At 36.9% G+C, this 23482-nt stretch overlaps 2 protein-coding genes across 4 annotated transcripts in view; one reads left to right on the top strand and one right to left on the bottom strand.

Moving 5' to 3' along the window:
• Window positions 1-708: 708 nt before the first annotated feature.
• LOC132098996 (protein FAM3C) lies at window positions 709-12030 on the top strand. 2 transcript variants are annotated; one of them, XM_059505338.1, is made up of 10 exons: window positions 709-802; window positions 1596-1657; window positions 5068-5172; window positions 5358-5384; window positions 5791-5914; window positions 6051-6109; window positions 6232-6282; window positions 7743-7827; window positions 7918-8044; window positions 10726-12030. In XM_059505338.1, exons 2-10 carry the CDS (start codon window positions 1642-1644, stop codon window positions 10813-10815), a joined length of 684 nt encoding a protein of 227 aa, XP_059361321.1. In that variant the 5' UTR covers window positions 709-802; window positions 1596-1641; the 3' UTR covers window positions 10816-12030. The 2 variants fall into 2 exon arrangements, with proteins under 2 accessions (XP_059361321.1, XP_059361322.1); XM_059505339.1 differs by lacking the exon at window positions 709-802 and adding an exon at window positions 1417-1506.
• Window positions 12031-12562: 532 nt separating this feature from the next.
• Window positions 12563-23482, bottom strand: part of LOC132098994 (serine/threonine-protein phosphatase 6 regulatory subunit 2-like) — a 30757-nt gene continuing 19837 nt past the window's right edge. For both annotated transcript variants that reach the window (XM_059505335.1, XM_059505334.1), the window contains exons 12-24: window positions 21118-21182; window positions 20833-20948; window positions 20642-20727; window positions 20171-20251; window positions 19962-20059; window positions 19755-19812; window positions 19540-19667; window positions 19316-19455; window positions 19100-19235; window positions 18894-18946; window positions 16847-17021; window positions 15528-15629; window positions 12563-15440 (exon numbers count right to left, since the gene is read on the bottom strand). In XM_059505335.1, the coding sequence (XP_059361318.1) occupies window positions 15392-15440; window positions 15528-15629; window positions 16847-17021; window positions 18894-18946; window positions 19100-19235; window positions 19316-19455; window positions 19540-19667; window positions 19755-19812; window positions 19962-20059; window positions 20171-20251; window positions 20642-20727; window positions 20833-20948; window positions 21118-21182 (1287 nt within the window). In that variant the 3' untranslated portion in view covers window positions 12563-15391. The remainder of the gene's footprint in view (window positions 15441-15527; window positions 15630-16846; window positions 17022-18893; window positions 18947-19099; window positions 19236-19315; window positions 19456-19539; window positions 19668-19754; window positions 19813-19961; window positions 20060-20170; window positions 20252-20641; window positions 20728-20832; window positions 20949-21117; window positions 21183-23482) is intronic.

The raw sequence follows: 23482 nt of genomic DNA, 5'->3' as shown, positions 1-23482 counted from the left end.
ATATAATTAGTAAAAAAAAAAAAAAAAAAAGATAAAGGCATTTTTTAAGCGATATATATATATAGGCAATGTCATACTGCATAATTTGGCAGAAAATTGCTCAAATGCAATACCAATATACAATACCACTACAGACAAATGTCAAATGAGAAAGACAACAAACAGTTGTCTATCTCGAAAAACAAACAAACCACACACCTCACAAGAGCATACACTCACCTCACACCTCCTCACTAACACACACTCTCACACATATACTACATACCACACTACACACCAACATGAATCATACTCTCACACATCTTCACTAAAACACCCATCTCACTCAAGATTCAAGAATATTTAAGCAATACAGGGCATAGGAAAAATAAAAATAATAACAAAACAAATTAATTACATTATATATAAAGTATGTAGCCTATACTATTGTCTTTGAATTGCATTGCCTAAATATAATGAGTGTTTTTCAGACTATTGCCTATGCATATTATAACATATAGTATAAATACAATATCTATAATTTCCTATTTGAACATAGTTTAATTTAACCCAAACGTCTTAAAAGTAACAATTATTCTATTCTTTTTGTACTGCCATCTGTTTGAACTATCTAGACTAAAACTAGTAAGACTAGATTTTAACAAATTATGCTTAAAACCCCTACGCAGTATGGGCGGGTGTCATATAAGACACGCCCCCACATTTACAAAACACACGTACACATCTGCACAAACGCACGGTCCTCCTCTCTAGCTAACCCGGATGTCAGGAGATATTCAGCGCTGTGTCGCCGTGGCACCAGGTATTTCTTTATATTCTCCTCTTCTTTACTCAATATCAGTCTAAAATATATATTCGCTGGGTTACATGATGTCCTTGGCTTTATATTATATATCTATTGCAAGATTTATTATCGTGTTTTTGTTTGCATATTCACCTTATGCTAATGGCTACTATCACTTTTTCTGCTGTCATCTCACACTTAAACTTAAAATTAACAAGCGAGTAGTTCGCTTCTGGCATATTTTTCAGGCATAATTAGAGGATTTCGGGATTTATGTGTTCGTTTACATGTTAGATCTTGAGCATTTTGTTTAAAATATTTTATTGGCTCATAGTCATTTTAAGAAATACTGACAGGTGTAGACTGATACAGATATATACATGTAAATCTTATAGGTTGGTTTGTGTAAAACCGGCTTATGAAATATTTGAATTAATTCATAAACAATTGAAACAATCTTAATCAATTGAATACATTATAGAATTCTGTGATGTTGAGTTAAATTTAAAATATGTTTATTTAACGGAGCTGAAAGTAGTTAAACATAAATATTTGCTTAGCTGAATCAAGTTACTCTGTGTGTATATATAATAAATCAAATGGATGAGGCTCGGAAATATTAATTATGAATCTCATTCTGATTCAGCCAAAATATAGGTAGGATAGTCAGCCTGGCCGTTGTTTCGTTGTGTGACTTTTCACAATCATCTTGATCATGTTGAGTAAGTTCCTGTAGAGAATATAAGTATTGTGTTGGGATTACTTAGGAATCCAGGTGTTTGTATCATGATGACATCTGATCTCATTTCAGGGGTCTGGATCTCGGTGTGGTGACTGCTGCTTGCAAAGCCATCAGGATGATGCGAGCAGGAGGTTTGTTCCGTTTCTTTCTGTATGAACTCGGTATATGTTACGTGTAACCAAAGGCAAATATTTTCTCTTTTGTCGTGTTTATTATAGCAGTGAAAAAATAGTTGTGCTTTAAGAAACTGAATAATTGCAGGAATCCTAATAATTGTAAAGTGTTTAAAAGTGAACAAAATAGTTGAAATTAGAGGTGTAATGGTGTTGTGCCCATTTTTGACCCTCTGCCAAACCCTCGGCCCAGCTCGTCTTCCTCCTCTTGTAAGAGCTCCGGCCACATCCACAATGCCAGGGCCAAAACCCTCCATCTGCTGTGGGTGAACCAAAAACAACTGATAAAGGCTCTCTGTGATGTGTGTTGGATCCCTGCTACAATAGCAGAAATATTCACAAATGTTTACAGAACGAGCGGGAACGCAGCGTGCCTGTAGTTTTCCCTATTTCTGTTTTATCACATGAAAGGCTTTCTCAAGCCGTACGGCTGACTCGTCTATAAACTGTGGCTTGTTATGCATCAAACTAATATTGCTGTTGAGACAAAATGCAGTGCCTTCCAATTAGCATTTTTAAACATTCACTCACTAAAAAAAAAAAAAAATTTCTAATCCATGACTTAATAACCACAAACAACCTGGATTTTATGTTTCAAAACGAAACATGGCTTGAAGAAAACTGCAGTTCAACGGTCCTCAATGAAACAGCCCCTCCTAACTTTACTTTCATGAGTTTCTGCAGGACTGTTAGGAGAGGTGGAGGTGGAGGTGTGGCTACTCTATTTAAAGATGTCTATCAATGCAAGCAAGTGTCATTTGGTCAGTACTTGTCTTTTGAATATCTAGGGATTGTGTTGAAAGGTGCTCCACGCTTTCTGTTTATCATTATTATTTACAGGCCTCCAAAATATTCTCCAGCCTTTGTTGAAGAGTTCACAGAAATGCTATCAATGATTTGCTCACTTGAAATTCACTTTAGCATCTATAAAGTTAGCCTTCGTGCTTTCAACGTGGAACTAGCCACAGCTAGACAGGCCTTTTCCTCAAACCTCATAAACAGTAACTTAAACAACGTACTCTTTTTGCTGCTGTTGAGAGACTGACAAACCCCCCAAGTCAGATTCCCAGTGAAATGCTCTCCGACAGCAAATGTTATGAGTTTGCTTCCTTCATTTCTGATCAATAATATCATGAAAGGTGATTAGCACATCCCCAAGTTATGCAGAGGTCAGACAGATTCGACCGCAATATCGAACAGAAGATACTAGGTCTGCTTTTGAAAAAATTGATAGCAAAATTCTGGAAGAAATAGTACAGCACCTTAAATCGTCATCCTGCTATCTTGACACGATTCCCACATATTATTTTCAAAAAGGGTGTTAAACTGTTTAAAAGCAGATCTCTTAAAAACGCCTCCCTTCTTTCTGGGACTTTTCCAAACTCCCTGAAAACTGCAGTTGTTAAACCTCTTCTCAAAAAGCAATCTTGATAACACCATTTTCAGCAATTATAGACCAATATAAAATCTTCCTTTTTATATGAAAGATTATAGAAAAGGTAGTCTTTAATCAGCTGAACAAATACTTAAACGGATACCTGGACAATTTTCAATCTGGTTTCCGATCACATCACAGCACAGAGACAGCACTCATTAAGATAATAAATAATATACGCATAAATTATTATTCTGGCAAAATATCAGTGCTGGTGCTTCTAGATCTCAGTGCTGCATTTGACACTGTCAATCATAACATACTTATACGGAGATTGGAAAACTGGGTTGGGCTTTCTGGGATGGTCCTCAAATGGTTAAGGCCATACTTAGAAGGGAAAGGTTAAAATGTGAGTATAGGAGAGCATAAGTCTAAGTGGACGTCCATGACATGTGGAGTCCCACAAGGCTCAATTCTAGCACCACTCTTGTTTAGCCTGTAAAGATGCTGGTCATATAATTAGATTATCATCAAAAAGTGGATTTATTTCACCAATTCCATTCAAAAAGTGAAACTTGTATATTATATTAATTCATTACACACAGACTGATATATTTCAAATGTTTATTTCTTTTAATTTTGATGTTTATAACTGACAACTAAGGAAAATCCCGAATTCAGTATCTCAAAAAATTTGAATATTGTGAAAAGGTTCAATATTGAAGACAGTTGGTGCCACACTCTAATCAGCTAATTAACTCGAAACACCTCCAAAGCCTTTAAATGGTCTCTCAGTCTAGTTCTGTAGGCTACACAATCATGGGGAAGACTGCTGACTTGAAAGTTGTCCAAAAGACAACCATTGACACCTTGCACAAGGAGGGCAAGAAACAAAAGGTCATTGCAAAAGAGGCTGGCTGTTTATAGAGTTCTGTGTCCAAGCACATTAATAGAGAGGCAAAGGGAAGGAAAAGATGTGGTAGAAAAAAAAGTGTACAAGCAATAGGGATAACCGCACCCTGGAGAGGATTGTGAAACAAAACCCATTCAAAAATGTGGGGGAGATTCACAAAGAGTGGACTGCAGCTGGAGTCATTGCTTCAAGAACCACTATGCACAGAAACCTTTTGATATATATCAGTCTGTGTGTAATTAATTAATATAATATACAAGTTTCACTTTTTGAATGGAATTAGAGAAATAAATCAACTTTTTGATGATATTCTAATTATATGACCAGCACCTGTATATGCTCCCACTAAGTCAAATAATGAAAAAGAACAAAATTGCCCTTTTACAGCAATGCTGATGATACCCAGATTTACCTAGCCTTATCTCCAAATGACTACAGCCCCATTGACTCCCTCTGCCAATGCATCAATGAATTTAACAGTTGGATGTGTCAGAATTTTCTTCAGTTAAACAAGTTAAAAACCGATAGTTTGGTACAGTTTAGGTACAGCAGGGTAAAAAACTAAACATAGAAAAGCAAATTTATATTTAAAAGTGGTTTACTGAACAAATGGCTCTTTCTTTAAATAATGGCTATCATAATTTGTTTCATAACAGAATTATTTAAACATACATTTAATAATTAAGATGTCACTAACAGGTAAAGTAAAATATAATTTGTATAATCCAATATTTCAAAATATTAATATTTCTAATATTTTGAAATGACTAATGACTTTAGGTAAATTAAATGCTACATGACATTTTGTTTACAAGCTTTTATATTGCCGTCTTTCTGCATTTGAAACTCTGATTGAGTGATTACATGAGGCATGAGATGTTCATTCATATTTATTTAGCATTAAAAATAGTAGTATAGAGGAAGGGACGATCATGTTTGAACCGAGGCGCCTATACAGTGATCTTTCGTGCCAAATCAAAGAGAGTCACAATGGCATTTATTGTTTGAATTTCCTGGAAAAAAAATCGACAAAATTTGAAAGCTGAGACTTTGTGTTTTTTTTTTTTTTTTTTTTTACAGGACTTTTGAAACTGGCATTGCTGGTTTCTATCTTGTTTCTAGCTGTGTTCCTGGCATTTGAGCTTTTGGAGAGCAAAGTGAATTTTAATTTGGGCAAAGTACTTGGTGAGTTCATGCATGCAGCCATTTTCTGCAACTTCATTTAAACACACAGAACATATTGATCCGAAATTGTACACGCCTTTTGTCAGTAAAGATAATACACTAGTTTGGTTAAAGAATGATTTAGCATTTTTAAGTGTTTGACATGGCACACTGCTATTTGTTAATAGACATCTGTTTCTCTACAGCACGATATGCACCTGCAGAGACTGTCCGTGAGTACATATTTACTATCTTTATTTTTTATTTTTTTTTTACTACAAATGAGAACTGAGGATGGTGAATGAGTTCCCAGGACTGGATGAACAAGCTCCTCCTGAACCTTTGATTAGAAATGTGTAGATGCCAATGAGGGAATAAATTAAATGTAATTTGGAGATGTGCAGAAATCAATAATTTCAGAAGTAGTGAAACTTTCCGGAAATTACATGAATGGCATGTAGGTGTGTTAGATCTACTTAAGACGTGTGTAGCGTGAAGACACCTGTCTGGTGCATGTGAAAATAATTTAAACGATTAAGAAATCGTGCAATCAGAAAGAAGGCTAGAACATAGCCAAAAATGTTGTTTCTCAAAAAGTACAGGCATCTGTGTTTATGGATGTATTGATGTTGTTTTCAGCCACCAGGCCTCCGCACCACAAATGTGGCCTTTCTAAATCATGTCCGGAGGATCATTTTGTCTTCAAGATCACCAGCGGAGCAGCCAGCGTTGTCGGCCCGAAAATGTGTTTTCAGGACAATGTGTAGGTTGCACAAAAACTAAAGAAAAAAGTACATATTACGAACTTTTTTTATTGGCTGGGGATGTCCTGAATTCAGAGGAAACGTGAATAATTTGACTGCTGCTGTTTGAACTCTTTCTTCTTTATCTTTTATCAGACTAATGAGTGGAGTAAAGAACAATGTTGGACGGGGTATAAACATTGCTTTGATCAATGGTATGCCTCCTTTTTGTCTTAAGAAACGCGTTGATAGTGAAACTTTTTTTTAACTGATCACAGTGACTTTTTGAAGGCAACTGAGAGAAGTTGGCCTGTATTAATCCACTGTCTTTTTACAGGGAAGACCGGCGAGCTCATCAGGACACAATGGTTTGACATGTGGTCTGGAGGTATATCTGTTTCTACACCTTATATCTTGTTTACATTTATGACTGTTGTACATGTAAGTGCAATCTGGCTTCTCTGTTTAAACCTTGTATTTAGGCCTGTTACAATAACAACTTTTTGTTCTGCGATTATATTGACCCAGAAATAAATGTGATAAACAATAGTATTGTAATTTTAAGACCGTATTATGTCACTGAAAATATAATCTTAATATAACCGCATCACAGAATAATAGTAGTAATATTTTTTTTTAAAAGCAGTTAGCGAAATGCAACATGCCACATGGCAAATCAAACGATTTTTTACAGATAGGTTCAAAAAAGAAAGGATTTTTTTTCAGATTTCATTTACTAGCTGCATAACAAGAACGTAACCAAACGTAACTAAAATATTGATTTAGACAAAACATTTCCATCAACAACAGACGCTGCATCCATCGATTCCGCCATGTTTCTCGTTGACACGCCTGAATTAAAAAAATTCAGAGTTAAATTAAAAAAAATTCAGTTTGCCACTTGTTATTATGACTTTGTGGTGGCGTTCATGTGCATTTTACTTATAAATACGATGTATCTGACATGACTTGAATGCACCATGATCACTCACACCAAATTCAGACGTAGTGCGAAACGCATACGATCACATTTGTATTGTAATGTTGTCCTCGGACAGTGGTGCAGGACTGCCTTCTCGCCTCTGTCAACCACTGTACTAAAAAAGTAGTCATAGGAGAAATGTGTGAGAATTGTGGGCAGTTACTCATAGGCCCTCGTCTCGTCTAACTCGTCTAACTAGCTTTTTATTTAGCGGTAGTACCCAAACTTCTTGACTTTGAGGCCCCTTATTATCCAATATTTGAATGCCCCCATGCAGGCTAAGATATTTCAGATAATTCTGCTGTAATGAAAAAAAAAGCTGCTCATTTTCAACTTCTTGTATTTTCAGAAACTAGGAGTCTCAATATATTTAAATGATTCTATAAAATTATTTTATAATTAAAAATGAGAATCATTAAGGTCCATAATTTTAGAACGTCACGAACTGCTATTTATGACAAATGAATTTACATTGCTGTTACTGTCATTGATGATTTGAGGAAAAGGTAAAAATTGTTTTTTTTTGTTTGTTTTTTTTTTACTCTCAGATAAGAATTTCTTAATTATTTTTTTATGAATTAATTCTTACATAAAAAATGGCAGTTGTTGAGGGAAAAAATGAAACTAAATTTTATAGTGCATTTTAAAGCTCAAATTATCTTGAGGCCCATTTGGAAGTGTGTTGAGGGCCCCTAGTAGTTTCCGGGCCCCCCAGTTGAGTTTTACTTGGATGGCAAGAGACTGATTTTAATACCAGTTGGAAACAGGGCCACTTATGGTTTCATTGGTAAGAGCTTGTTTGTATTTGCAAAGTGGGCAGAGTCAAGTAACTGAAATATCCTTTTGAATGTTTTTTTCTTGTCTAGATGTCAACCTGCTTATCAAATTCTTGAAGGAAATAGAAGATGGGAGTATTGTCATGATGGCCACTTTTGATGACCCTGCAACAAAGTGAGTCACTTCTCTAAATATTTGGGGAGATTTTTACAGATCTGTATTGGGTTGTCTAATTAATAATTTTTTTTGTATGTGTGTGAACAGGCTAAACGACGAGGCCAGAAATATGATAGCCGAATTGGGCAGCTCAAGCATCGGCATACTGGGATTCAGAGACAATTGGGTGTTTGTAGGGGGCAAAGGGATCAAGACAAAGAGCCCCTTTGAGCAGGTATTTGCTTTATACAGTGATGAAAACATGTCTAAAAACATGTCAAAAAAGGGTCATTTGTGTATTATGTGTAGATCCGGTGAGTTTTTAACTTGTTTGGGTGGTGGTGGTTAGAGCTGAAGATCTTTGCCTGAACCCGATGGGACCCGACGAGTTCGGGCTTAATTTATATCATCTTACGCGAGCTCGGGCTGGTCGCAGTGGTCATGTGATGTGTTTCGATTAGCGCGAGAAAGATGCGAAAATGGATGCTGAGTAGGTGTAACGGAGGCTTGCCTCTGTTGATTACGTTTTGGTTGCACAAGCAAAGTCTGAGGTGTGGAAAGGTTTTGACCGTGTTTATAATGAGAATAATGAGAATAATGATGCACCATCAGTGAGCGCAGGAACGAGCTGAGCCATCTACAGTGGATTCAATCATTTTCCTACAAAAAAACATCTAGGCTAGTCTAATCTCTGTAAGTAAAGGTTTTTCAAATGATAACTAAATATTCATTGAGTCTTAAATGCATATTGTGGACCGAGTATTTATTGGCATTATTCTTTTATTAAATATCAGCTGCTATTGCGAAGCAAATCTGGCGGAGCCTTTATCTTAATTTCGTTATTGCCAAATACCCATCTTAATTTAAAATTTATCTTAATTTAATTTGTTAAAAATGACTCGTTTTTATTGGTGCGTTGGTCTATTTATAGGCTAAATGAGCCTATGTCTAGAATGCTGAGATGTTACGATGTCACAGAGGACTTATTTTATTTCTTTATTCCAACTTTCAAGTGGTCTAGTCTACGTTGGTTATGAATAAATTATGTTAAAACATGTATAAATGACTCATTCTTGACAAAAGGCAAAAGAGCTGTGTGTGTGCGCACATTTGAATAATGTCAGGCTGTAAACGGGTTAGGGCTTTTAAAAATCTGTCAATCAAAATGTACTTGTCGGGCTCGGGCCGAAACCTGTCGGGCTCGGGTCCTGTCGGGCCTAACTTTTAAGGCCCGATTACAGCTCTAGTGGTGGTGGTGGTGAAGGGTGGGGTGGGGGTCTTTTTACAGTGTTTTTGCGGCACTGAGAACTGTAGCCAATCATAGTCTACAGTCGTGGCCAAAAGTTTTGAGAATTACATAAATATTGGAAATTGGAAATGTTGCTGCTTAAGTTTTTATAATAGCAATTTGCATATACTCCAGAATGTTATGAAGAGTGATCAGATGAATTGCATAGTCCTTCTTTGCCATGAAAATGAACTTAATCCCCAAAAAACCTTTCCACTGCATTTCATTGCTGTCATTAAAGGACCTGCTGAGATCATTTCAGTAATCGTCTTGTTAACTCAGGTGAGAATGTTGACGAGCACAATGCTGGAGATCATTATGTCAGGCTGATTGGGTTAGAATGGCAGACTTGACATGTTAAAAAGAGGGTGATGCTTGAAATCATTGTTCTTCCATTGTTAATCATGGTGACCTGCAAAGAAACGCATGCAGCCATCATTGTGTTGCATAAAAATGGCTTCACAGGCAAGGATATTGTGGCTACTAAGATTGCACCTAAATCAACAATTTATAGGATCATCAAGAACTTCAAGGAAAGAGGTTCAATTCTTGTAAGAAGGCTTCAGGGCGTCCAAGAAAGTCCAGCAAGCGCCAGGATCGTCTCCTAAAGAGGATTCAGCTGCGGGATCGGAGTGCCACCAGTGCAGAGCTTGCTCAGGAATGGCAGCAGGCAGGTGTGAGCGCATATGCACGCACAGTGAGGCGAAGACTTTTAGAAGATGGCCTGGTGTCAAGAAGGGCAGCAAAGAAGCCACTTCTCTCCAAAAAAAACATCAGGGACAGATTGATCTTCTGCAGAAAGTATAGTGAATGGACTGCTGAGGACTGGGGCAAAGTCATATTCTCCGATGAAGCCCCTTTCCGATTGTTTGGGGCATCTGGAAAAAGGCTTGTCCAGAGAAGAAAAGGTGAGCGCTACCATCAGTCCTGTGTCATGCCAACAGTAAAGCATCCTGACACCATTCATGTGTGGGGTTGCTTCTCATCCATGAATAAAGAATTGTACCAAAACACCCTCCAACAGCAACTTCTTCTTCCAACAATCCAACAACAGTTTGGTGAAGAACAATGCATTTTCCAGCACGATGGAGCACCGTGCCATAAGGCAAAAGTGATAACTAAGTGGCTCTGGGACCAGAATGTTGAAATTTTGGGTCCATGGCTTGGAAACTCCCCAGATCTTAATCCTATTGAGAACTTGTGGTCAATCCTCAAGAGGCGGGTGGACAAACAAAAACCCACTAATTCTGACAAACTCCAAGAAGTGATTATGAAAGAATGGGTTGCTATCAGTCAGGATTTGGCCCAGAAGTTGATTGAGAGCACGCCCAGTCGAATTGCAGAGGTCCTGAAAAAGAAGGGCCAACACTGCAAATACTGACTCTTTGCATAAATGTCATGTAATTGTCGATAAAAGCCTTTGAAACGTATGAAGTGCTTGTAATTATATTTCAGTACATCACAGAAACAACTGAAACAAAGATCTAAAAGCAGTTTAGCAGCAAACTTTTTGAAAACTAATATTTATGTAATTCTCAAAACTTTTGGCCATGACTGTATGTCTTTTGGGATATTCAATTTTGGGATAGTATTTTAAAAATCTAATAAACCATCTCTTATGTCTCCAGCATATCAAGAACAATGCAGAGACCAACAAGTATGAAGGCTGGCCTGAGGTTTTGGAGATGGAAGGATGCATTCCCATAAAACATCAGTAGAAGGAATTTCTAATTATTTAGCATTTTCATGTTCAGCTTGGAGATGGTTGAAGAATTTAAAATTTAACATATGCAATGTTGTATTGTTCAATTAGCACCGACAATGATGCAATTAAGAATACAACAGACTTTAAATTTGATGTTAAACTTACTGTATTTTAAATCTTACCATTAGTGCTCCCGAGCATTTGCTGCTCTATGTTTGTACTTCTTTTAAAGGATTCCCAGTACTTTTGACTAGTAAGTTTTCATTACTTTTCTTCCAGTTGTCCATGAACACTAAACTGATTGCACTCATAAAAAGAAATGTATGTAGCCAGGTCAATATTTTGCAGCTTAAAATCACTATAAAAATGTATGTTCACCATAGAAATACCCACAACGTCAATCGTTGTGAATTTCCCAGCCCTGGAAATCACATTCTTAACAATTCATGGCTGTTGGAAATCTGATTTGTAGGATTTTTTATTAACTGGTCCATAAACCGCAAGTTGTTATCCATTTGTGAGGCTCCAGTGTTGTAAGGAAAAGACAGATGTTGAATCAGGAGATTTACTGCATGTTTTCTTGGGTACAGCCTTTTATTTTATTTTTTTTTTCTTCCAGAAGATGTGGGGAGAGGGTTTCATATTTATCACTGCACTAAGACACTCTAAATGTTGATCAAACTGGATTGAAGTTAAATGGCTAAGGGCCTCTGTCACCAAAAATGTATTTATTTCTTTATGGTTCAAATATTTATTTTTTTCTGCTGGCAAATTAGACTGCTGGACTTTATTCCTGAAGATAGATAATGAAGAGTCTTTTTTTTTTTTTATCCTTGAATTTAAAAACTGCCCATATTTTCTGCTGTGCAATTGGTTATTGATTAGTGTTGGGTTTTGACCTTCTACTGTCTCCTGTTTTTTGCCATTTAATCCTTAGCCTTTGGGAATGTTGTTACATATAGCGACTTCAGAAGATTTCCATCCATTATTGGGTTGATAGTCTGATTACATGCCATTAGTGTTCATAGCAAACAATGAATATTTAACAGCTACTGATTTTATTCCTAACTGTGCCTTCTGCAGTGTCAAAAGTATGCGCTTTCCTACCAGGTAGTAAAATGTCCCATAATTATTAAGGAATTATAATGCAAAGTCAATGATTTTATAATTCCCTGCACGATTTTAACTGTTAAGTTGTGGATTAAAACCCATTTATTTTGTAAGAAGACCAGTTATGTGCCTTATTTACCACACTTAAGTATGCCAAGCGATCTTATCTAGATTTTTTCTAGAGTTTTGAGTGAAATCGTTCATGTTGCAAGGCCTTAATGTGTAAAGCTGTTTCGAGGATTTATATAGTCAAAATTTAATTTAAATCAAGTAGACTTTGTTTTGTGTGATTTGAAGAGTCTTTTGTAATGACATTAGGATTGTTTTGTTGTTGTAAAGAAATAAAAGTTTCATATTAAAATAAAGCTGAGCAAATGGTTGTTGGTTTCATTCCTGGGTTTTGTCTTACCTCTGTTTAGATTAAGGCTTGAGGACCCCAAGAATAACCCTAGCATCTGTTCTGCCTCATCAAAGCATGATGCACACATCCAAAATGGTACATGTGTTTATAAAGTAGTTTGTGGATTCTTGGAAGGCATCCATTCGGCTCTCATTAGCCCTAAGAAAAGACCAGAGAAGGTTTCAAAGTACACAGCTGCACAAGAAAGCAACGGCAAACTTCACTCCGCCAGCTTAGCTACTGAAAACCATTTCTTTCAATAACAGGTTTATTCCATTCTGAAAATATCAAAATATATAGGTACTGATGTAGGCAACAATATAATGTACAGACCCAGTCTATACAAATGTCAAATGTGCTGAGAACTACTTTTTATGCCGTCAATGGATACCTTCAATTCTGACCAACTCCTCGTCTCATTATACGCATTCTCTAAAGCTAATGACAACAAGCGGGAAGTGCTCTGAGTGAAACATGGGAACTGTTCATTCATTTATCCTTCCCCTCCACCTGCTCAAACCCAGCATTATTATTATGGCAAGGACATATAGAAACTCTATTTACAAGTGCGTGAAATCCAATCGAGCTCATTGTGTTCTAGCGGGAGAGAATTGTAGGGGGCTTGGACAGCTGTACAAAAAATGTTCCAGGTTCGATGCTTACCACAGAATAATTTCGACCTCTTTCAGTTTCAATTAAATAAAAAACGTGTTATATTTAATACGTGGTTGTGGTCTAACTCGCCATTTATCAGTAAGGGGGGGGGGGGGACCGCGAACAATAAATATTTAAAATCTCTGTACCTGATTTTTTTTTCTACAATTGATAACGGAGACACATGATGGCGCCATTTACGTTCTAGTAAAGGAAAGTGAGCAGTTCAGTTACCCGGATGAGCGTACTCGCGACAGCACATGGCCAATAACAATCAAGTATTCCACTTCCACAAGGGGCGCCTATAAAGTGGTTTCATCACACTTGGCTAAAGCTTTACTTCAGAAACAGGACATTTAAAGTTTATACCAGAGCAACGTCTTGAAGTAAACTTCTGCTGGAAGTGGATGACTGTGAACACATATTCTTGTACAATCTGAGAAACGAGACAAAATTATCTTACGTGGTAATAAATAGAATCGAACCCGGGACAGACATATTAATATAAAAAATAAACGTTTTGCTGCTTTTTAAATTAAATAATAATACAGCCATAATCTGTTAAAGATCTATAGTTGTGTAACAGACTTGATAACTGAATACAAGGCTTCAGACTCTCAACCTATAGCTGTAAATGTACAGAAAGTCCAGACACAGGAACTGAATTGAACAGCAATATTTTGGTTGCTGAAGATCACATAAATTAGAATCTCTACAAATATGTAAAATAATATTGGTTAAAGTAAAAAAAAAAAAAAAAATACATACTTTTGGCTTTGGAAACAAACCTATTTGAACACGTCATAGATATAAGAAGCAATGAGAGTCAATGGAGGATTTACACTCCAGGGGCAAAGATCGTGAAGAGCGAAGAAAAAAAAAAAAAAATACACAGCGTTCCAATGCTTGATGAGAGAACACTTTTCCACACTAACCCCACATTAAGTGCAAAATAAATAATGCAATATCCCAATCCTATAATCCAACAGATTTGGTACCATAGTAAGCTTGCAGAGATGTGAAATGTGATAGCCAAAAAATTCCTGGAGCGGGGAAAAATAATCACATAATAATAAAAATATTAAAAGAGGATGATCTTGGTATTTTTCAACGAGAGCTACTGGAAGGTTCTGAGACAAGTTCAAAATGTCTGTCTGGCAGCATATAACAAGAGTTCTGATTTAAAAAAAAAAAAAAGCATAACACTGTCCTGTGGAGTACTTCTTATGGTATAATATACTAGAGTTTTTGGCCTCTTCGGGAATTGGGCATTGGTGTTTGACACGGATACAAATAACATTTTGGGGGCCAGTTTTTTAGAGACTGGAAGACATTTAAAAAGAGACAAAAACAAGCATGTCTGCTTTGAGGCAAACCCTTCTGTCCTGTTACAGGGATTTTGAAGGATTTGTAACTTAAGGCAAAGGTTATTATGATTACTTTAAGCTTTTTGCTTTAAACCCATGATTAAATTTTTGGCAAGCTTGAAAAATGCACTAGAAAATTAGGTAGAAACTGTTTAGTTGGTCTGAGTGGAGGGAAAAAAAATGGACAAATGTAATTTAATACAATCAGAAGGTCTTGACAACCTACCTAGAATGGAAGAAAAAAAATGGCTGCTTGTATATGCATGATAAATAACGTTTTGCATGCAATGAAAAAGTCCAAATAAAAACAAAAATCAAATAGGCACACCCCCACCATTAATGTCTAGTTTCCAAATGAGTCAAATTTAAATTACATGGCTAAACATTACTGCACAAGTGCCAACATGGACACCATGTCAGAGTATTAAGTCATTCATTTGTGCCCCAAAGCACTTCAGAACATTCAAATACATGATTTAATAAGATCAGGCCATAATAATGTTTCAAAGTGTACTTGGTGGGGCGGTGACCTGTGCAGAAACATGACAAGCATTACAGAAGATTTCAGTTGTGCTTCAACATACAGTAAATTGTTGCAGAGGCTGTTGACAGGCAACAAGGCTTTCGGTTTTGCATGAGGATGTTCCAAACGTTATGCCGTGAAGGATGACCCTGTGCTTTCCAATTAGGACCTTAACATCCCTGTTTCCTACCATCCAAGGCTGAGCGCGAAAAAACAAATCCAGAAAAATTAAGGAAGGGACACAAACCGAGGAAAAAAGAAGTCCTGACAGATCCTGTAATCACACGGTCACTGCTACATTTAAAACTGTGCATATCTCATACATAGTTGATAGGATTAAAAGACTAACACCTCTGAGCACTGTACTGGTTTGTGTTATATGCCCCTGGCTTCCTCCTCCAATTATGGGCTGATTGGCAGTATCCAGGACCAATAACATGGCAGCATTCTTTATTTAAACACCAAAAGTGGTATTGAGGTTTGGGGGTTCAGAATGGAAGAGGCGGAGAGTGGGTCGGATTCCTATCCAGAGCCTTCAGACCGGTCCGTTAGGTGTGATCTCAGCTGAAGAAGGGGTTTTGACTCTGTAGAGGCATCAGAGAGAGTAAGAGAGGGTGGAGGGCGCTTTTTATCTATTATATAACATCTGGTTGATACACATCCACTATTACCTCATGTCCGTCACAGTGGTGGCATCCGACTCTTCTGTAGGTGCTGAAGACTCGCTATTGTCTGCAATGCTGAGCTTCTCCAGAGCTTCAGTAGGCACCTCGCTGCACAGAAAAGAGTGCAGCACAAACGTTTTCCACTAAATAACAATTACGACACTGACAGGGATCACTCTTCATCATTAAAGGGAATGTTCACACAAAAATTAAAATTACCCCATGATTTATTCACCCTCAATCCATTATAGGTGTATATGACTTTCTTCTTTTAATTGGAGTTGATTTAAAAAAAAAATGCCCTGGCTCTTCCGAGCTTCATAAATGGCAGTAAATGGGGCATAGAGGCTAATAAAGGCCTTGTGAAGCGAAAAGATGCGTTTGTGTATGAAAAACTAAAACTATATAAATATTTAAAACTTTATAAACTTTAATCTCTTATTTCCGGAAGCTTGAGATTACGGTTTATAAACTTTTACATATGGATATTTTTCTAACACAAATAAATCGATTTGCATAAGAAAATCTTTATCAAACCCCTGGAGCAGTGTGGAGCCCTTTTTTGATGGATGGATGCACATTTTTTGGGCTTTAAAAACTCAACCCCAATCATTGCCATTGTAAAGCTTGGAAGAGCCAGGACATTTTTGAATATAACTTTGATTGTGAGTCATTAGAGTAATGCGTCTTAAGTCACAAGGGGGCGCTAATGTCTCAATATATGCATCGCTGGCCTTTTCAACAACTTTGATTGTGTCCGTCTGAAAGAAAAAAAGTAATATACACCTAGACTGGCTTGAGGGCAAGGGCGAAATTTTTTTGATTTTTGGGTGAACTATCCCTTTAAATCATTCAAAACTTGATTTAATTCTTTGGACCAGTAGATTAAGTGTCATTCTAAAGGTGCAGTCACATTAGCAAAATTTTATAGACAAAAAAAAACAAAAAACAGTCAATAGTATAGCGATGTATGAAGCATGACAACAAAGTCACTTTCAAACCAATTTTCACATTCAAATTCACAACAACCAATTTAAACCCCGCAAAATCTTTCACCCTCACAAAATTTCTGACTGAACTGATTCATATTGAAATGACTGAATTTTGTCTGTGAAAATTCACCAAACTACAGTAAATGTGACCGCAAGAGCCCGAATGGGATTCACTTTTCAGTCTGGTCCGTCATATTTATCTCGCCTTTAAGTGCTTTGTTTAGAGAGCAAAAAAAGGGAATATTATTCCCTTGCTAAAGTCATGAGAAACCTTTTTTTTCTGGATCTACATTAAAACACTGTAATGCTGCTGTAATGCACCCATGTTCTTACCTCATGGGTGCTGTTGTCTGGTTGGCAGGTGTTTTAGGGGAACCCTCTGTCTTATTTTCTCCAGGGTCCTCTTCACTGTCTGAGCCTCCAGACGAGCTGCTGTCTGAGGCCACCAGAGGGACTTTTTGCCCAGGACTTCCTTCCAACGCTCCAGTAGCCGAACCACTGCCAGCCACTACAAAAAAAATTAAATAAAAATATAACAACTAAATTTCAACCCTTTTTGTTTTTCTAGTGTATTTACCTTATCCATATTAATGCACCATGCCATTGCACGTAAATGTAGACGGTTATTTGTTAATGTTTTGGAGTTTCTGATGTCAAGGACTTTAAAATTATGCATTTCTAAATAGGTATATTTAGATAAGTTTTGAGTTCTAAAAGTTACTAGGGCTGTGTATCGCCAAGAATCTGGCGATACGATACATATCACAATACAGGGGTAGCGATACTGTATGTAAGGCGATATATTGAGATATTTTTTATTTTAGGAATAGAATATATTTTTAGGAAAGCTGTCATTAAGAACACACCACCATAAGCTAACCTTAGCAAAAACAAAAAAATATGTTTAACCAGAACACACTGTGATCTGAATTTGCAATAATTAGTCCCTGTAACATTCAACGTTATTGAAACACTTTTTGTGGAGTATGGGTAAAGGGGAAGAAAAAATTTAAGTGCTTGCAGGATTCTTTGGTTAAATGTATATGCATAATATGTATTTTATAAAAAGACAATATATATTCTTATACCCTGCTTTACAGGTTCACAGTTTAAGTTTACAATTGTGACATACAATGTCATAACATTTTGATCAGAACAAAAGAATTACATCTGCTTAATATCAATGGAAAATGAAGTGCTTACAGGATTCCTAAACAAAACAAAACAATGGTAAAACAAAATAAATACAGATGTTGAACATTCTCAGAACCTTTCAACTTGGATTTCACAGGTTTTTCAGTTTGTATTAATGTTTCGCGTGGAATCACAGAGACCGCGATGCGAGCACTGCCCCAACTGCACAAAACGCCCCGCCCCCATCACAAGAGAAAGCTGCATCCATGAGGTGATCCTACTACCTGCCACGCCCCCGTGTGGACGCGGCAAGTGGCAGAACCAAGGTGCCACCCACCCCGCGATCACATAAACACCCAAATGACGTCACACTTCAGCTTTATACACAGAGACGGGAATGGGAAGAATTCTTTCATCCTCTATAACTGGCAGCAAACTATATTAACGCTAATGATAGTGGCGCGCCTTAATGCTAGTATTTCCTGTCACTGTTTAAGTTCACAGATGAAGACTGCAATCTAGCGATCAGGATATGAACTCAAAACCAAACAACTGGCATGACTCTTGTATGATTTTATTTTCTTTTTTTTTTTATAAATCTTGATATTCCGTTTTTGAGAATCAATACAGTATAGCAAAACAAAATAATGCGATACTCACGTGTATCGATATTTTCTTACACCCCTAAAAGTTACAGTATGTTTTCACAGTACCGTATTTTTCAGACTATAAGTCGCACCTAAGTATAAGTCGCATCAGTCCAAAAATACGTCATGACGAGGAAAAAAACATATATAAGCCGCACTGGACTATAAGTCGCATTTATTTAGAACCAAGAGAAAACATTACTGTCTACAGCCGCGAGAGGGCGCTCTATGCTGCTTAGTGTAGACTACAGGAGCACTTTGGAGCAGCATAGAGTGCCCTCTCGCGGCTGTAGACAGTAATGTTTTCTCTTGGTTCATTTCTCTCGGTTCATGTCAAATTAATTTTGATAAATAAGTCGCACCTGACTACAAGTCGCAGGACCACCAAAACTATGAATAGAAGTGCGACTTATAGTCCGGAAAATACGGTACTCTAAAGATCAAGGAAAATGTGATTCCCCAAGATAGTACCACTTTAAACATTTCATCAGGTAAATTTAAAAAATAAATCTTGGTTAAAACTGTCAGTGAACGACTACTTCCCACGTTGTGTATTAACAGAGTTAATATTCAGACAGACTCAAACACTGCATACTTACATTTTTTTTCTTGGCCTTGTTGAGGTTGTCCCTCACTCTGGCTGGACTCTGTGCTGTAGTATAAAAGCCAATGGATTAGAACAGATAAAGGTATACCCATAATTCAAACATCCAAACCAACCAATATTACCTCACTTTAACTAACATTACAAAACAGTGTCGTATGTAGCATAATACAACTTTCTTTAAAGCGGAGTGTTCTTTACCTGCTGAAAGGCTGGAACTCAGTGAAAGTTGCCCAGCTTGTGTCCTGCGGACCCTCACCTTCCTGCTGAGGGGAACCACCCCAGGCGCTAGAGGAGCTCACCTCGGTCTCGCCAAAACTCGCCGTCCAGCCTGGATCTGTGCACATACACAAATAATGTTCAATGAACAAATTTACCTGAATGATTCAGAGTTGTGGGTGATGTTGTAGCACTCACTTTGAGTCTGAGCTGCTGCAGACTTCTGAGGACTGGCCTCTTCCTCAACATCCTCTTCCTCAGAGCCCGACCCGCGGCCTCCACCCCCATTCCTCACAGCACTCTTGGGTGAATTATCTGAAGAAAGAGACACCCCGAACCTGGAAAGAATAAATAGAGAATGTGAATTCAATGAACAAAACAGAAGAATCCATTTCCTCAAGCATATCATCCATGTGCTGTACCTCGATCTGGATTTGATTTGTGTTGCATAGTTTATTTCTTTCTCATCCCAAATATCTTCTTCTTCCTCACAGTCATCGAACTGCTGGATTCTTTCTTTACAACACGCTTCAAAAGCTGCAGCATTGGCCTAAAGGAGCACAACAATCCGAATAAAGCATCAAAACAAACACTTCATCATTTGAATAATATACAATGTTTCAGTGGCAGCACTTACACTATGATCATCTGCATCTATATTGAAGTTAATTTCAGCAATTCGATCGAACGCAGCACTGCAAGATATAAAGAGGTCTCTCAAAGATCATACTGACAATCTTTACCACAAAAACATATCAGCACTGCACATCAGTCTCTGTAGCATTCTGATACAAATGGCAACACTTAACATTGGATATGAGAAACATTGATATATAGCACTCACTTGATATTTTCATCATGCTCACTAAACTCTTCATCATTAAAACCAAACTGATCCACAAAGTTGGCGGTCATCTGCTGAATCTGGTAATCAGAGAATGCCTGAAAGTAAGAAAATAAATAAATAAATAAAAACATTGCTTAAATGTTTTCCAATCAGCTGTAAGGAAATTAAAGCAGACTTGTGCTGGCTATTTATTTGTTGCTTCTAACCTGTTGGATGGACAGATCATTGGGGAAGGGGCTCTCCATGTCATCATCTTCACTAGATGAGTGTAAGTTATGGGTGCTGACCTGGAACACAGGATGAGAACCAATCAGAAATCAGCATCAAACAATGTAACATTCTCAGAATGAAAGTGACAGCGATTAAACACACACACACACACACACACACGCACACATATATATAAAGCTAATAATGAACCCTGATAACTGATTTCCTCTAAAGTGACCCAGTTTTAAAGCCATTTTGACCATCTTTTAATGAAAATGTAGAATAACCAAGCATCTCTGAAATATTTACTGTTATCATATATTGCAGTAAACACAACTCTTTCTTAACATATTTTGAAAGGAGAAAAAAAAAGACACGATCATTACAATGACTACATTTAAATATCGTATCCAATATTATTCACCTGTGCAATAAATGCAATGACATTTGTGTAAATGTTTCCTTACCAGATCCACTGTGTTTCTCCTGTTGGTCTCTCTCAGGGTCTCACCCACAAAACCCTCCCAGCGGCCTCTGCAGTCCTCTGGCAGCTCTGTGGATATACAAGTGATTCCGATCTCAGTAATCACACTCCTATCTCAGGCATCATTATTTTATAAACTATGTGGCTCTTGTGACATATTCATGCACAACAAACCTTTAATTAGGTCATTAATTTGAGAGTGAACCAGCCCCTTCTCCAGGTTTTGAACCACAGTGTTTGCAATTCTTGTCAGGTGACCCATATTTCCCTTCCGCCTTCCCCCTTCAGCCCTGGAGATGAAGGTAGAGAAACTACAATCAGCCAACAGCAGAAACTAACAGACGACAAACATACTGACACAACAAAGGATATCAAAATGAGCTTCATGGGAATATCACACATGTGTTAGAGACTCACTGCTTATAAATCAATGACAGCAAATAGATGAGAGGCTCTTACTGGATTTTGTCATTTTCCTCCCAAGCATCCAGAATCCTTTGCACCAGCCGGCAATGCTGAAAGAGCTGAGGAAAGAAAACAGCCAAACATTGAGAATAATGAACAACAGGAAACACACAAGGGTGTAGGTAAAAGAACAGCCAAAAAAAGAGAGAAACATAGGAGAACATAAGACAGCAAATAAAACTGACCTCTACTCAGGAAACCACATGACTTCTGAACTATCATTCATTTCTGTAGCACAAATGGTGGGGGATGAATCACAGGTCAAATTTCAATACTTAAGTTCAGGAATTTGAACAAACCACTGAGCCTAAGTAAGCTCAATACATTATTGTTCAAAATTCAGTAAGATTTTTTTCAGGTTTTTGAACAGTGATCAAAAGTCTTTTTTTTCTCAACATGGCTGCATTTAATTAAAAAAAAAAAAAAATACAGCATTAACAGTAATTGCAACTTAAAATAACTATTGTATTTTAATATATTTTTAAACATTTAATTTATTCCTGTGATGGCAAAGCTGAATTTTCAGTAGCCATTACTCGAATCTTCAGTGTCACAGGACTAATTTGGTGCTTTATGAAACATTGGTAATAATAATGGTGGCTTAATATTTCTGTGGAAATGTTATGTCCTGTGACATAATTTGTACTGTTCTGGGGTCAGTCAAGTGTTTTTCGGGTTTTTTTTTCTCTCTCCTGTGCTGCTGCTCTAATAGGAGCTGATTACCGGCACCTGATACTCGTTTGCTGATGAACAATTATCTCCTCATTCATTGGCTCCTCCAGAGAGAAAACCAGCTAAAAGAGCCATCAAGAAAGCCCAGTGGAGGAAAAAAGGAAAGAAGGTTTGAGCCATATATATATATATATATATATATATATATATATATATATATATATATATATATATATATATATATATATATCTCAGCCTCAGCATAGACCTTCTCTGCAGCCTCAGACAAGTGTTGCTAGTTGTTGTTTTGGGTGTTTGTTAACTGATATTTAATGTCAAATTTGTGCTCGCGTTTCAGTTAGTGTACTTTTGCTGTGCTCACACCTAGATTGTTAAACTTATCTCGAAATATTGCTTTTATAGTTCTTCATTTAAGATTGGTTAAATTGTCTACTTTATAATTTGTAGGGCGGAGGGTGCCATTTTTCTTTTGTTAACTCTTTCTCCTGTTTTTGGGTAAGCTAGGTATTAAGGAAGTCTTAATTGTCTTTTTGTTATTTTTATTTTTCCCTGACTTAGATAAGTTAGATTTAAAATGTAGTAAAATATTGTTTTGTTTGTTATTTTGATTATGCCCCCTCCTCCTGAAGCCTTTTTGTTTTGTTCCTGTTAATCCTTTACATAATAATTCAAATTGTAGTGGATCTTTTAGGGGTTAGTAGTGTTCTTTAGGGCTGGGACTGGGATGAGAGGCTTCATGTAGACTTTCATTTCATTACGTATTCCTCAATTCCCCTAGACTAATTATAAAGTGGAAACAAAACAGGAAACCATTATATATATTTATATCTGTGTGTGTGTATACATTTAAAGTAGTTAAAATCTTATTTGTAAAGTACAGTACTGTGCAAATGTCTTGGGCACATTAGTATTTCCACCCCACAAAAAGGGTTTTAAGCCAGTTATTTATATCTTTTGCTGTAGTGTGTCAGTAGGAAATATCAGTTTACATTTCCAAACATTCATTTTAATAATAATCTAGTGAGATTTTTGAAAGCACAAGAAGTCTGACAACAGCCGGAGCTCTACATGGAGATCTGATTTCACCATCATCAAATCTGTCTGTGATTACATGAAGAAACAGATGAAACTGAGAAGAACTGTAGCAAAGTCTTCAAGACATTTTAAGAAACCTACCTCCAAAGCTACAGTAATGTGAGAAGTTTTAGGCACTTTGTGTAAATATGCTGTAAACTAAGGATGCTTTCAAAAATATTGTCATAAATGGATTTTATCAATTAACTTATAATAACTATGCCAAATCAATATTTGGTGTGACCAACCTTTGCATTTAAAACAGCTTTTGTCCAGGTACACTTGCACATTGTTTTTCAGGTAGATTTGCAGCGAGGTTTCTTCAAGCATCTTTGAGATATGACCCAGTTCTTCTTAATTTAGTTTGTCTCAGTTTAATCTGTTTCTTCATGTAATCACAGACAGATTCAATAATGGTGAGATCAGATCTCCATGTGGAGCTCCGGCTGTTGTCAGACTGCTTGTGCATTCAAAAATCTTGCTAGATTATTATTAAAATTAAATGGCTAAATTAATTTCTGGAAATGTAAACTGCTATTTTATACTGACACACTACAGTAAAATATATAAATAACTGGCCAAACACTATTCT

Source organism: Carassius carassius, chromosome 22, assembly GCF_963082965.1.
Source record: "Carassius carassius chromosome 22, fCarCar2.1, whole genome shotgun sequence".
In the NCBI taxonomy this organism is placed as follows: Eukaryota; Metazoa; Chordata; class Actinopteri; order Cypriniformes; family Cyprinidae; genus Carassius; species Carassius carassius.
This window is presented reverse-complemented; position numbering and strand designations above follow the sequence as displayed.

What these genes read in the sequence shown, in the direction of transcription:
- LOC132098996 (XM_059505338.1), top strand. An exon ending in TAATTTGGGCAAAGTACTTG is followed by an intron (nt 5,173 to 5,357) that starts GTGAGTTCATGC and finishes GTTTCTCTACAG; the next exon opens with CACGATATGCACCTGCAGAG. An exon ending in TTTGATGACCCTGCAACAAA is followed by an intron (nt 7,828 to 7,917) that starts GTGAGTCACTTC and finishes GTGTGTGAACAG; the next exon opens with GCTAAACGACGAGGCCAGAA.